The sequence below is a fragment of the Ictidomys tridecemlineatus genome, chromosome 11, assembly GCF_052094955.1.
Source record: "Ictidomys tridecemlineatus isolate mIctTri1 chromosome 11, mIctTri1.hap1, whole genome shotgun sequence".
Lineage (NCBI taxonomy): Eukaryota > Metazoa > Chordata > Mammalia > Rodentia > Sciuridae > Ictidomys > Ictidomys tridecemlineatus.
Window position 1 is genome coordinate 129,024,514 of NC_135487.1, and position 14,600 is coordinate 129,039,113.

Genomic DNA, 14,600 nt, shown 5'->3' on the forward strand with positions numbered 1-14,600 from the left:
TTCTCGGCGGACACATCTTTGATGGTATGTGGTGCTGGGGATCGAACCCGGGCCGCACGCATGCCAGGTGAGCGCACTACCGCTTGAGCCACATCCCCAGCCCTATTTATCTATTTTTTGGTGCCCTTACGAACCTTTACCCCTACCCTGCCCAGAGTGCCATGTGACGGAAAAGTGGTTGCTCTACAGAAATAAATTGCTCCTCTCTAAAAAGGAACCACCCTGATTCCAAGCCTCCTAAGGCTGGAGATAGAGGAACAAAGACAGCCTCTTACATGCCCTTTGTCTGTGACAGGTGGGGATTTCTGTCCCCTGGGCACTGAACCTTCCTTCCTCTCTCTGTTATGAATAAAGAACATGCTTTATGGTTGAATGCAAATTCAGTTTCTCTTCTTATTTTATTCCCATTAAGTAAATAAAAACCCTGCTTTTGGCAACTGTAGCTGATCAGTGTTTTATGTTTTGTGGTAGTGGGGTGTGTGTGTGTGTGTGTGAGAGAGAGAGAGAGACAGAGACAGAGAGAGAGAGAGAAACAGAGACAGAGAGAGAATCTTTTTCCCCATTTCTTGGAGTTTTAGGTTCTTAAATGTTTCATGCATCTTGCTTAAATTGGATCTATATAATGGTTTAAAACAACCTTTCCTCATTGCTTCAAATCCGTACACTACTGATTACACCCTGTGACCCTGGGCCAGTTTCTTTATCCTTCTGAATTTCAGTTTCTCCCACTTCAAAGTCAGGACTATAATCCCTACATCACAGACTTATTCCTTAAATGTGCGCATTATAATTAGCTCATTAGGTGCCTTCCACTTAATGATATTTTTCTGTTGCTGTCATAGCCTGTTGCTAACATTTTTTGCTGTAGCGAGAATGTTAATTTAAAAAGGCCAAATATAAAAAGTAGGGAAGATTCTTAGTCTTGGTTACCTTTCTCATCTTGTTTTCTTTCCCTTCTATTTTTTTCCCAGGTTGGGGGATCAGACCCAGTTTCTCATGCCTGCTAGGCAAGAACTCTGCCAACTCAGTTTCCACCTCTACTTTAAGACTTATAGGGGTTTAGTGTGGGATCTTGCTCTGAGTCATGGCAGATATGAAAACAAGGGAGAAGAGGATTCAATGGGGGTCAATGGATGCAGCTGAACCATTAATTTCTCCCCTAAATGAACTTCAGTTCTGAATTGTACAGACATTAATCCTTGGCTCAAGATATTCTGTAACTGCCGGTCCATACAAGGCTGAGCCATATTATTTTTAAAATAATATTTTGAATTTTATATGACCATTGAGAACTAGAATTGACAAATTGGGTCTACCTAAGTAGCAGCAGCTTATCTAATCCCCCTTCTCTTATCTTCCTGAAATTTGTGTTTATCTCATAGGTTTTCATTTCCTTGTTTTATTAACTTTATTTTACTATTTAATTGTTCAAAAACTTTGGGAAAGAAAGAATATAATTACATGTAGCTTTCTGGGACATGCTTTTTTCACTGATATTATTTTGCAAAGATCTGTAACTGTATTATAGTTTATCTTTTTTTTAATTGTAAATGATTTCCATCACATGACTATAGCACATTATACTCTTCTCAACAGAATTTAAGTTGCTTCTGGTTTCTCTCTTACAATCATGATGACATGAAATATTTCCACATAGGCAAATATTTTTCCTTTAAATATACTGAGGAGTCAAATTTTGAGTTATAATTAATATTAATGTGTTTGCTAAATTTATGAGTCATTATTTCTTTCCCAAGTGGCTGGACTATTTCACACTCCATGAGCAATCCAAAAGTATCCCACTAATGCATTCTCTTAAATATTTGACATGACTGAATTTAACTTTTTTATATTTATTTAATTGAATTGGTAAAAATAAATCTCATCATGCTCTTGATTCATATTGTATAAATTATTTTGTTTGAGTATCACATTATATACTAGCCATTTGTTTATCTGTGAAAAAAATTCTTATGCTTTTTACTTAAAATTTTTTCACAATGTTTTTCTTATTTGTTGAGCAGGAGATTATCAGCAGAAAAGCAACTCATTGAAATTGGGGGCCTAACATGTTCTCCTGATGAGACATTTTAAACTACTTTTTTCAATTTCTGTAACATAGAAACAATATTTCTATTGCTACTAGAGGATAGTTTTTGTAATAAATTTTAATATTCTGAGCAAGTATACTAATCTCTCCATAAGTAAAAGCCATTAATGGAAAATTCTTAATGTTCTAAATCCCTTTTGTATTAAGTTTTTAAAATCTTTTTTCATCATGGAAAAATAACACAATTTTTCATTTAAAAATCATTTGTAAAACAATCCAGTAGCATTAAGTGCACGCATTTGCAGTGCCATGTAGCAATCGCGGCTGTCCATTTCTGGAACCTTTTCCTATCACCCCAGACAGAAACTCTGCCTGTTAAATGGTAACTTCCCGTTCCTCCTCCTCCTCCAGCCACTGGTAACCCCTGCACGGCATCCTGTTTCTATTACTATCTATTTTAATTGTTCAAAAACCCCAGGTATCTCATGTAAATGGAATCATACAAACTTTTTGTAACTGACTGTTCACTGGACATAATGTTTGTGAGATTCTCCGTGTTGTGGCATGCATCAGAACTTCCTTCCTCTTGGGGACTGAATGACGTCCCATTATACCATACATCTTTATGGGGTAGGTCCCATGTGGTGTTTCAGTATGCACGTACCTTGTGTGGCGTTGAAATCAGGGTAAACATATCCATAACTTGGAGTCTCCTTTCTTCATGGTGAAAACATAATCTTTTCTTCTAGCTTTTTTTGAAATGTACAACACGTCATTGTTATTCTACTCCACCCTGTTTCTCCTGTAATTTATTTCTCCTGTCACTTAGTCTCCAAAGACCAATCTTTCCCCATCTCTTCCACCTCCCTGCTCTCCCCAGCCTCTGATAAACCACTCTACCATTGATCTCTATGAGATCAACTTTTTAGATTCCAAATATGAGTGAAATCATGCAGTATTTGTCTTTTTGTACATATCTTATTTAACGCAATGTCCCTGGGTCTATCCATATTGTCACAAGTGATAGGACTTTATCTTTTTTAATGGCCAAATGGTATTCCATTGCGCATATATATCACATTTACTGGAACCAGTCATCAGGTGGAAACTACTTTGAAAAGCAAAATACAAAACAGAATTCATCTGTTATTATACCAGCCAGATATAATAACTAATTGTTACATTATTTCACATCTTTTTAATGAGTATGTTAGTCAAAATGCCATCATGCTTAAGTGTTTTTATTATAATTTGAACATTTTTGATATTAAATAATCATCTAAAACATTCTTTAATGGTCTTAAGATTTTCACCATATATAGATCCTATAATTTTTCTGTTTTAGCAAGATTATAAAAGAACGATGGCGAGTGAGTCCTACATTGAGGAATAAAAGCAAAAGCAGTAATCAAGGGATCTTGCATTACTTATCATTTATCTGAACATGACAAGAATATTTTGCCATAATTCCTATTTCCTTATATTTTTTTCTTTCACATTTTATTGTTGAATCTTGATTTTCAGGGATTATTTTCTTTAATAGTAGTAAAACGTGAGATAAAGTAAGTCAAGAATCAGAAAAAAATTTTAAAATTTTGTTCTTTCCTGTTATAGTAATGGTTTATAGTAAAAACCCTCAGAAAATTAGCCAGTATTAGGATTGAATTCAGGGCTACTGAATTTTAAATATCATAAAGCTAAGTTCATTGGCGATGCAGACAGGTAAGACACATTGTGTGTGTGTGTGTGTGTGTGTGTGTGTGTGTGTGTGTGTGTGTGAGTGTGTGTGAAGTGTGCTATGCTTCCTGTCTCAGGTCTGCCATGATTCGGTGCCTATCTTCTGGGGATTAGCAGTTTTTTGGAGTGGGATGTATTTGGAGGAAGAGTCTCGCAGTGTAACCTGCACTGGGTCATTTGTCACTGTTGCCCCACTGAGTCAGCCAATGCTCACATTTTGAATGGCGGAAGCTGGACATTTTCAGACTTACGTTTGAGCTGTGATGTGAAGTATGGCAGTGCCTGACCTGATGAGTGGAGTCCCTTACTTTATCCTTTCTCCATTTGGCAAGTGTGAGGGTCCTCAAGAGCCCTCAGTGGCGCCCTGGCTCAAGGTGCTGAAGCAATGCTCTGTCTGAGGTGTCACGGGCATGTCTTTGAGCTGTCAAAGCGTGTGATTGCCACAAGCTCTTCCTTCCCGTCGGAAGCAGCCACAGTTCTGGGAACCTCACTAACCTGCTGACCCGAGAGGACGAGATTCCAGGTTGATTAATGCTCCTGTGCTTTCTGGAGCTCAGCTGGTGACTGTTTCAAAGTTGAGTTTTTCCTGTTCCTCATTCTTCTGTTCTTTCTCCAATTAGAAAACAGCATTCTTGGAAAGTTTCCTCATTATTTGGCCAACACAAGGAAACTCTAGCAACAACACTTTAAATGTTAGTATGTGATATTTAGTTAGCCTTACAATTGCAGGAAGAATTAAAAGAAAGATTAAAGGACTAGTCCCTAAATGCATTGGTAACATGCCTTAAGTGAACAGAATACACCACATTGAACAGAAAAGAGGGAGACACTGGGTAGTGACAGGATTATGTAGCAGGTGGAGGGTGCTGGAGAGCTTATGGAGGAGACAGTGGGTGTGTAAACAAATCTATTGTCTTTCAAAGACTTAAAACCTGTTTGAAAAAAAAAATGTGTGTGGAGGGGAACCATTTGAAAAGAAAGAGAAAACCAATATGTAGGGGTGCTACTGTCTCTCAGATTTCAGACTTTCTTCTTTCCAAATTCACTCAATTACTTACATGATGTTGTTCTCGCATCTTGTCCTATTCTGTAGGGAACATCGAGGGGACCACACAGGCGTGGTTCAGTAGGTAAATTCTGAATGAATGCTTGTGGTTTTCTTTCACTTGCTTCCATTTCCTTAATGTGGTGATGAAGAAAACATTTTTAGAAATAAAAGTGCTCCAGGACACACCTTTGAGGGGAGAAAAATACCGAGGAGTCTGGATTCCACTCTGAAATCAAACTCTCTTGGGAGAGAAGTGCTTTTTTTCTTGAGTGGAAAGAAGATAGCTTTGAAGAGGCCAAGATGTTTTGAAATCTGGGGTTCTACCCATTGAAAGAAAAAGGTTTAGGCTTGAACGGGATCAAGAGATGGTCCAGTGCAGTCACGATCCTAATTGAGAGGCAGCTGTTATTTCAGAGAGAAAAACTCAAACCCCGGGAGGAGAGGTGACGGGCCCATGGTTGTCACCATGACTTGTTATGGCTTGTCAAAGAGAGAATGGGACCGGCCTGCAGGTCATTTTCAGTTCTCTCCTTCCTTTTGGCACATGAGCAAATTGTATGAAGAAAGTGGAGCTGGAAAATTCTGCGACATTTTGATCAGCTAATGTGGAGCAACTATGTCAGGTAGCTTAAAGATTTGGGGGAGGCTAATGACAGGAAGGGATTATTGACCTCATTCAAGAAAGAGGAACTTTGCTCCCCAGTGAGAATCCTCCAGTCCTCCCACTTCTTCCACCAGTTCCTGAAACTCGGCTAAGGCAGGGCCTCTGTATCAGGAGCACTGAACTCAATGAGGAAATCCTGGGTCAGAATTTTTCCCACTTGTTTTCAGAGCCCCTGCCAAGCCAGTTACAGGTGGATTTGCATTTTGGTTAGGAAATTGTTGGGCCAGCCCCGTTTTAGGCAGTTCAGCTTCCCCCTGGGTGGAGCCCAGGCTTTATAAAGAGGTGCTCTGATGGATGGATACTCTACTCCTGGTACTCGAGTCCTGATCCACTTTGGAGAACCTGGTGAGTCCATCTGACTTTTCTTGAGTTTCTCTGACTTTTCTCTCTCTTTGTCTCAAGTGTTGAATTGAATCTGGAGACGGTGAGTTTGGTGGGTCCAAACTATAATTGTGGGACAGATGTTATTTAATGAAATTTACCCCTGGAGCATAATGATTTACTGTATTGATGTGTTTTTGTTTTGTAGACAGTTTGATATTCATAGAGAAAAAAGCAAGATGAGAGGAAAGATTTGTATTGAAGAAAAGGACAGAATTTTTCTCTTTTTCGTATCTTTTTAGTGTTCCTTTTAAAGATCTATTCAGATGTGAGACCCTTGAATTCTTCCAGAACGGCCCTGTACTCTGCATCCTAGCCGGCCTACTGGGACTTCATATGAGATAATGATAGGGATTGCTTGTGACTGCCTTTCTTAAAGATTTTATTTTCATGCAAATGACATTATTTAATTCTTTGAAACAGATATTTTCTTAGTAAAAATTGCATGAGATAAAAGGAGGTTTCCCCAAGTCTGAAACAGATTACTAAAACAGAAGGGAGAAGTCATAAAGTCATACACGCGGAGAGGAAAATAATGTCCCCGATGTTACATAATCATTGCCTTGTTTCTCCGTAGGAATCTCTTTTTGTGAACACTGTCATATTTTTTTTTTTCAGATTCTGAGACTCCAGAACGATGTCTTATCAACAGCAGCAGTGCAAGCAGCCCTGCCAGCCTCCCCCAGTGTGCCCACCCCCCAAGTGTTCTGAGCCATGCCCACCCCCCAAGTGCCCTGAGCCATGCCCACCCCCCAAGTGTCCGGAGCCATGCCCACCTAGACAGTATCAGCAGAAATGCCCTCCTGTGCAGCCTCCTCCACCCTGCCAGCAGAAGTGCCCACCCAAGAGCAAGTAACAGCTCCAAGACTCACTGAGACCATGACGAGACGAGGAAAGTTAGCTGCTCTAATTCCACAGCAACGTCTTCATCTTCATCTCCAAAGCTCATCAAGCACACAGAACCTTCTTCTCTGTCCTTCAGCCTACGTCTGCCTGTGATCACTGCTGACAGTGAGGAGCATCCTCTTAGACTGATATGTCCCAAGAGTAACCGAGAGACGACCGTGGCCGGCTGTGCCAGCATCCAGCCCTGCAGAAGGAGGAGCAGCCGTGCTCCCACTCAGTGCCATCAGAGCGTGTCTTCCCCGTCTGTCACCCGGGCAGGAACTTCTAGCATGTGGGCAACTGTAACTCTTCTTCCACTTTCTGAATAAAGCAACTTTATTATTGGCGACAGGATAAGTGTTCTCTTTCTTTTAAAAGATGATTTCCATATTCAAATTCATGGTATGACCTTTAATTCCTGCTTGACTGTTTTGAGGGACAAATTATTTAACTCCTGAGAATTTCCATCTCTTTACTGTAAAGTGGGGAAATGGGTGTTGGTATCAGGAACTAGTCTTTGGCATGAAATTGAATCTGTGCACGTCGCTTGGTTGGGACAATGCCTGACACCCAGTTAGAACTCAATAAGTGGGAGTTTATTAGCAGCAGCTAATCATCACTATTTATTTTACCACCACCACCACCACCACCACCACCATATTTGCTCCAGCAACAAAGTGACTTCCACAGAAGTAGAAAATAAGATGTAAAAGATTTATTACTGTTTATTTTCTAACTCAATTTTTCTAAGCGATACTATTGCAGATAAAGAGCTTTTAGGAATTGGTGAATTTCCTGCATAAAATTACAGCAGTCTTTAGAACACAGATTGCACGGAATCAAACTGTCAGCCTCTCATGTGTGCCACCACCTTCTCCTTCTCTCCCCCACCCCACTCCCTCCCTTCCTCCCCTCCTTCTGGTACTGGGGATTGAATCCAGAGACACTTCTCCACTGAGTTACATCCCCAGTCCTTTTTATTTCATTTTGAGGCAGGGCCTCACTAAGTTGCTGAGGATGGCTTTGAACTTGCAATCCTCTGCCTCCGCCTCCCCAGTTCCTTGGATTACAGGCACGTGCCACCAGGCTTGGCCATGTATGCCACATTCTTACTCCACCAACACAAAAGCATTCAGGCTCCTACCCTTGTTGTTCACCTCTGAAATTACTTTCTAGAGTGTTCGGGCCCTACATTTGAAAAACATTGGTGTCTCCATGGTTTGTTTGGGATCTGCAAGTTCCTGTCACCATGCAGACAGTGCACTAAGGGTTTGGCCTCCTCGTCAAGTCAGCTCATGAAACGGGGAACGTGGCTGCTTCTGCCGCCCTTTCTCTCCAAGGAGCTTCCCCAGCTGCAGACGCAGAGATGCAGATCCTTGTGAAGACCCCATGGGTAAGACTGTCACCTGGAGCTCGAGCCCAATGACACCACGGAGAATGTCAGAGCCCAAATTCAAGACCAGCAGAACACCCCAGCTGACCAGCTGCATCTGTATCTGCAGGCAGATGCGGGAGGATGGCGGCGCCTCAGATCAAGCCATCAAGACAGAGTCCCCTGCACTTGGTGCTTCACCTGCCAGGTGGCAGCATGGCGCCTTCCCTGGGCCAACCTGCCCAGAGTACAACTGGGTGAGAGGATCTGTCGCAAGAGTTACGCCCGCCTGGGCCCCCAAGGACTGTCAAGGGCCACAAGAAGAAGTGTGGCCACACAGCCACCTCCGCCCCAAGAGGTCAATAAAACCCTTCCGCTGGCTCCTTTTCCCAAAGGGTGGCCTCCTCCCCAAGCCATGTATGGCCTTGGGACCTCAATAGAGTCTCCCTTACATTGACCGGAGCAGTTAAAAAATGTGAGTCTTTTCTTGTGGTCCCAAGTGTCCAAAATGGGAATCGAGATTGAATGAGAAAGATCAGTTATGTTTTTAACTTCACAGGGTAGAATAAATTTATTTTTGAATCACAAAAACTTGTCTATTACAATTCTTTGAGGACAGGTCTGAGTCTTGACCTGTCACTCCCTCCATATTTTATTAAATAATTTGAGGAAGGCTTGTTTGAGTTCTCAAAGTCCTGGTAGAACTTGGCTGAGAATCCATCTGGTCCTGGGATTTCCTTTGTTGGAAGGCTTTTAGTTGCTACTTTAATCTTGATATTGGTCTATATAATATATTTTCCATATATTTCTGGTTCAATTTGAGCAGGTCCTATGTGTCTAGAAATTTGTCAATGTTTTCTGGATTTTCCAATTTATTGGAGCATAAATCTTCAAAATAGTTTCTAATGATACTTCAGAAATTACTGTAATGATGGGGCTGGGGTTGTGGCTCAGTGGTAGAGCGCTTGCCTAGCACGTGTGAGGCACTGGGTTTGATCCTCAGCTCCACATTAAAAAAAAGGTACTGTGTTCATCTACAACTAAAAATCTTTTAAAAAGGAGTGTTTGTGGTGATATCTCTTATTTCGTCTCTAATTTTATTGATGTGAATCCTTTCTTTCTTGTAGTTAGTTTGGCTAAGGGTTACCAATCTTATCTTTTTGAAGAACCAAATCTTTGTTAAATTGAACCTTTGTAACTTTTTATTCTCAATTTCATCTCTGATATTAATTATATCCTGGAATTCTTCATTTTCTAATGCCTTCAGGTATAGCATTAGATTATTTATTTGGTATTTTTAAAAATGTGGGCACTCAATGCTATAAACTTTCCTCTTAGAACTGTCTTCATACTGCTCCAGAGAATTTCATGTTTTGCCACAGTCTGGCTGGGCACAAAATAACTGAGCCGCCACACAGACTTGTAGATTCAAAACAAGAACTCCTTTATTCTTCAAACTCCCGCGAACGCCACACACCCGGCCTTCTCTGGGGACACACCACACACCAACCGGAAATCCTCCTCCGGCACTTCCCCAACCAATGGGAACTCCCCGGGAATCCCTGAGAGAACTCCAAAGTAGCAGCCAGAGGCGGACAGCAGGGGTCTAATATACACAGCTTAACATAACCATTATCCACTCGGTTCTGGCAAAAATGCCATGCATCATTCAGACTCAGCTATGGCTCTCAGCAATGTTTTATTTCTGTTAACATTTGTTTCTAAGAATTTTTCTTCTTTTTGTTATTCTTAGGAAAATATAATCAGAGCTAGCTTCTTTATGCTATACATAAAATTTTGACATCCAAGGCAGTACAGATAGTTTTAAAACTGATCTCCAAATAAGCACAAACCCACTACTTTGCAGGTTGAGGAAGTAATTTGAGGTTTTGGGCAAGAGCAGTACTTCACACATCTAATCCAAATCAAAGAGCCTGCACACAATTTTCAGCGAGATGAAAGGCATGAAATAAATAAACATTATATGGATAAATAAATGTAAAGGAATTTTAAAAAGCTAATAGAAACTGATTATTTTTTAATTAAAATATTAGTTGGGTATAAGCTTTTGTTTCTCAATGCCAGACTTCTAAATGTTTATCAGACTACTGTTAATATCATTAAAAACCTAATCTCTGACCTACAGTGTTAGTAATAATACAGATTCACATTTGCAAAGAGGATTATTTTTCCAACTAAATGCAATGCCCATGCCTCTCATCCTGAAAACATTTTAGGTGTACTACTGAAGGCAGACTGTGGTGCTAATATAGTTTGTGTCCTAAGTACTTTTAAAAAGTGAGAGACCACAAAAGTTCATCTACTAATTTTTCCCGATAAACAATGTCTGAGCAAGGGTTCCTATTGGTGTGCCCTGTGGAGTGGTATGATGACGGAGTAAAACCTACACCTTAAATGCCATCCCCGCTAGTCGATTTTGCCTGTCATTGCTGAAGTTCTGCATTCATTAACCTTCCCACCACCGAATTCCTGTGTCAGATAAAAACCTTATGGTATATATAACTGAGGAGAAAACAGTCATGGTGGGTATTTTGGGGGGAAATTTGGGGGACCTGAGGAAACATTTATTCTAGAGTTAGCTCTCTGAATGCATGAAGCTCTTCTACTTTTTAACTTCTCCTAAAAAATACAGATTCCATTAATAACGTGGTGGTCTTTTGTGGCTTCTGTTTAAGTGGATTTTTAGCTTAGGAGTCCAAAAAGCTGTACCGAGTGTCAATTGTGCCTACATAGTTGGATGTCTGTCTTATTAAATGTCTTTTCAAATATCTTACCGACAAGACCAGATACCCCATCAATCCATCTCTATGTTCCTATTTTATCATGAGAAAAGTGTTTATAGCTTAAGTCATATTTTCAGTAATCAGTGAAAATTTCTCATGACACTAAAATTGCCACTTCTTTCTGCAGTCACTTCTCCCTTAATCTTTAACATCTGACTTGGTAGCAATAGCTAAAAGTCTTCTACAAAATGCATGTTTAGAAGAATACAAATAAACACAATTTTCTCATACTAAAGCTGGCTTAGTTTGCTTGTATGACCAGTATCCCAAGAGGTAGCTGTCCAGTGTGCATGCAAGAAAGAAGTTTTCACAGGTAACACTGACTTACCTTAGTTCCCAGGGTATACATGAGAAAGCCAGAGTCCTTCCAGACAACAGGTATCTGGACATTTTAGCCCAGGCTGGCCCTCATTGCTCCCTGAATTAAGCCAGATTTGGGGGAACACAAAGAAGCATTCTGAGACATGGTGTTCTATTATCCCTTTTTGTTTTAGGGACTATATAGGGCAAAAGAGAGATTTGGGGGTGATGAAAATATTCTACAGTTTAATCATCTTAATAGTAATTTTCAATGAATTTTAATTAAGTAATTAAGTCATTGCATTTAGTACAGAGCTCAGTAAAGTGAACTAAAATAACTGCATTGATTGACAAAAGAAAAGAGGAGAGTGCAGCATCCTACAGCTGGAGAGCAAAACACCCAGGTCCTTAGAAGATCCGTTTGAAAATTGGGTCAGGGATGGGAATGTCACCGTCTTGGGTGGGGAAAACAGGTATTCTGGATGTCTGGGTGGGGGTGGGGAGAAGAAAGGAAGCCTGTGATACTCATTAGAAAAGCGGAAGATGAGCCTGGAGTTGCTGAGTCACAGTTACAAAAATCACTTGAGATGGGTTAAGTGGTACACACTCCAAAGGAGTCACAATGTGTGCCTAGTGACATTTAGAATCGATCATCATTTAATTCACTTTTCCCTATAACCAAAGACATGAAATGTGTCATATTATTTATTCTTGCTATTTTTTTTCTCATCAGAGCCCAAGCAAAGAGAGACTGCAGCAACTTCTGGGAAGTTTTCTGAAGGTACCCACGTTGTTTTTCAATGCAGGTCAAGTTTTAAAGAGTTTCTATTTCTCTTGGGATAATATCCCAGGTATTTAATATGGCTTCTAAAGCTGTAAATTAGTTGCCCCTTTCTGTCTCTACAGACTCTCCCGCCACTTTCCCCTTGGTTCATCTCCAGCCAGGAACACTGGGCCTTCAGTTCCACATGATGGGGTGTGAGCTCCATTGGAGTCCACCTTCCCTCTCTTCCCTCCTTGGCCTACTCCTCACAACTGTGTCCAGCTGAATAACACTTATTCATCTTTTTGGCGTCATCTTAATTTCACTTTCTTAAAGACCCTTTCTATAATTTTCTAGGGTCTCCGGTTTTGCCTTGGTCCACTCTGTCAGTGTAGTAGGGAGAACGATGGCCCCTCAAATGTGTCCAAGTTCTCATCTCGGGAACCTGCGAATGTGGTACTCCACATGACAGAGGGGAATTAGGGTTGTGTCTTCTTCATTTTGGGCTGCCATAGAAATACTACAGATTGGGTTCTTGTAAAGATCAGACATTCATATAGTTCTGGAGGCTGGAAGTCTAAGATCAAGGCCGATTGAGACTGGGGAGGGTCTCCTTTTTGGTTCGCCGATGGCCGTGTCCTCATAGTGTGGAGGGATAAGGTGTCTCAGACCACTTTTGTGAGGGCATTAATCCCATTCAGGGGGTGTCACCTTCATACTCTAATCAGTTCCCAAAGACGTCACGTCTCAACACCATCATGTTGGCAATTAGACTCCAACCTAGTATGAATTTGGGGGAGACATAAACATTCAGACCTTAACAGGTTGCATGCATAAGTAGGTTTGCCTAGGTGGGGAGATATTCCAGATAATTCATGGTACTCAGTGTAATATCCAGGGTCCATAAAAGTGGAAGAGAGAGGCAGAAGAGGAGCTTAAGAGAGTGCAGTGTGAGAGTGAGTCAGCCCACTGCTACCAGCTTTGAGAATAAAAGAAGGGGCCAAGATCCGTGGAATGTAGGTGGCCTTTAGAAGCTAGAAAAGACAAGGAGAAGAATTCACCCCTAAAATCTGCAGGAAGGAACATAACCTTGTAGCCACCTTAATTTTAGCCCAGTGAGACTCATGGTGAACTTCTGTTATGGTTTGAATATGAGACGTCCCCCAAAAGCTCATGGTCGGCAACACAGGAATGTTCAGAGTTGAAAAGACGATATCATGGGAGCCGTTACCTAATCACTGGATTAATCTATTTGATGGATTAATAATCCAAATGGGTGACTGGGTAGTAGGCAGGTGGGGCATGTCTAGTGGAAGCAGGTCACTGTGGGTGTGCCCCTGGGGATTATATCTGGTCCCTGGCTTCTCACACTTTCTCACTCTCTCTTGTTGGCTGCCATGACATTAACTGAGTGTCTTTCCTCTACCACAGTCTTCCTCCAGGACATTCTGCCTCACCTTGGGCCAGTGCAGAGAGGTCAGCTGACCACGGACCCAGACCTCCTAAGCTGTCAGCCAAAGCAAACCTTTCCTCTTCTTCATTGTTCTTGCCAGGTATTTTGGTCAGGGTGACCTGATTAACACAATTTCTGAACCCCAGAATTGTAGGACAATAAACTTGTGCCATTGTAAGTCACTATGTTTGTGGTGATCTGATATAGAAGACTTATATACTTAGCAGTTTCCATTTCCCAATTATGGACGTGATCGCAATTAAAATTATGTGACAACTTGTGTTAATTACTCGGGGAACATCTAACTCACCTCCTACCCATAATATACTATGATGGCCACTCCAGCTTCAGTACCTTTCAGAATATATGCCATAGGTCAGTTTGCAATGACCGTATGTCAAAAATAAAGAAAGAATAAACCAACTTGGGTTTTGATGAGTAGACACTACTTGCTAGTGTTTCTCGTGGGTCTGGGATAAGGGTTCTCAATTTAGCAGACATAGAGGGTGTGAGGCACAGGCCATGTCTGCCTTCCCCTCATCTTCCAGGACGCACTGCTGGGTGACATTTCTTGGTCTAAGTGGCAGTGATTGCTGAACTCTGGCCGGGGAAGTGTGAGTGACAGTAGTATGTGTCACCTGTAGGCCAAGTTAGTTTAGCAGGTTGACCTTTTCCAGGATCTCCGTCTGTGTGCACAGTGAATGCAAAGAACAATGTCCTACACAATGTGGCGCTGTGTAAAGGAACTCACATGGATCCGTGAATGACTAGAAAATAGGGGTCTATGCTAATCTGCACTGGATTATAATATGGGTGAGAAATGACTTTCTAATGTGTTAAGCTACTGATGCCTAGGACTGTTTTCCATAGTAATCTACACTATAACAAAAGTTGGCATCTTGAAGGGGAAAGTGTTGAAACAGATGCCTACCTTGTCTGTCATTTAGTTTAGCTATTGGTGATGAACAATGAGAAAACTGATGCTGATGGTCGGAAAGACGGTGAGCCACATGAACTAGTGGCAAAACACTCAGGAAAACCATCACCTGCAATGCTTCAAAGGGGACCACATATACTTGTAGCTACAGGAGAAGTGGTGGAAACAATTACACTATTAGTGGGTAATGGTGATTATCAACTGCT

At 41.2% G+C, this 14,600-nt stretch overlaps 1 protein-coding gene across 1 annotated transcript; it reads left to right on the forward strand.

The window, feature by feature from the left end:
• The first annotated feature begins 6,517 nt into the window (after positions 1-6,517).
• LOC101969785 (uncharacterized) lies at positions 6,518-7,077 on the forward strand. The gene has a single exon (XM_021730563.3). The coding sequence runs from the start codon at positions 6,518-6,520 to the stop codon at positions 6,734-6,736; it is 219 nt and encodes a 72-aa protein (XP_021586238.2). The 3' UTR covers positions 6,737-7,077.
• Positions 7,078-14,600: the final 7,523 nt, after the last annotated feature.

Excerpts from the sequence above, each read along its gene's own strand:
- LOC101969785 (XM_021730563.3), top strand. The coding sequence starts at position 6,518 with ATGTCTTATCAACAGCAGCAGTGCAAGCAGCCCTGCCAGCCTCCCCCA.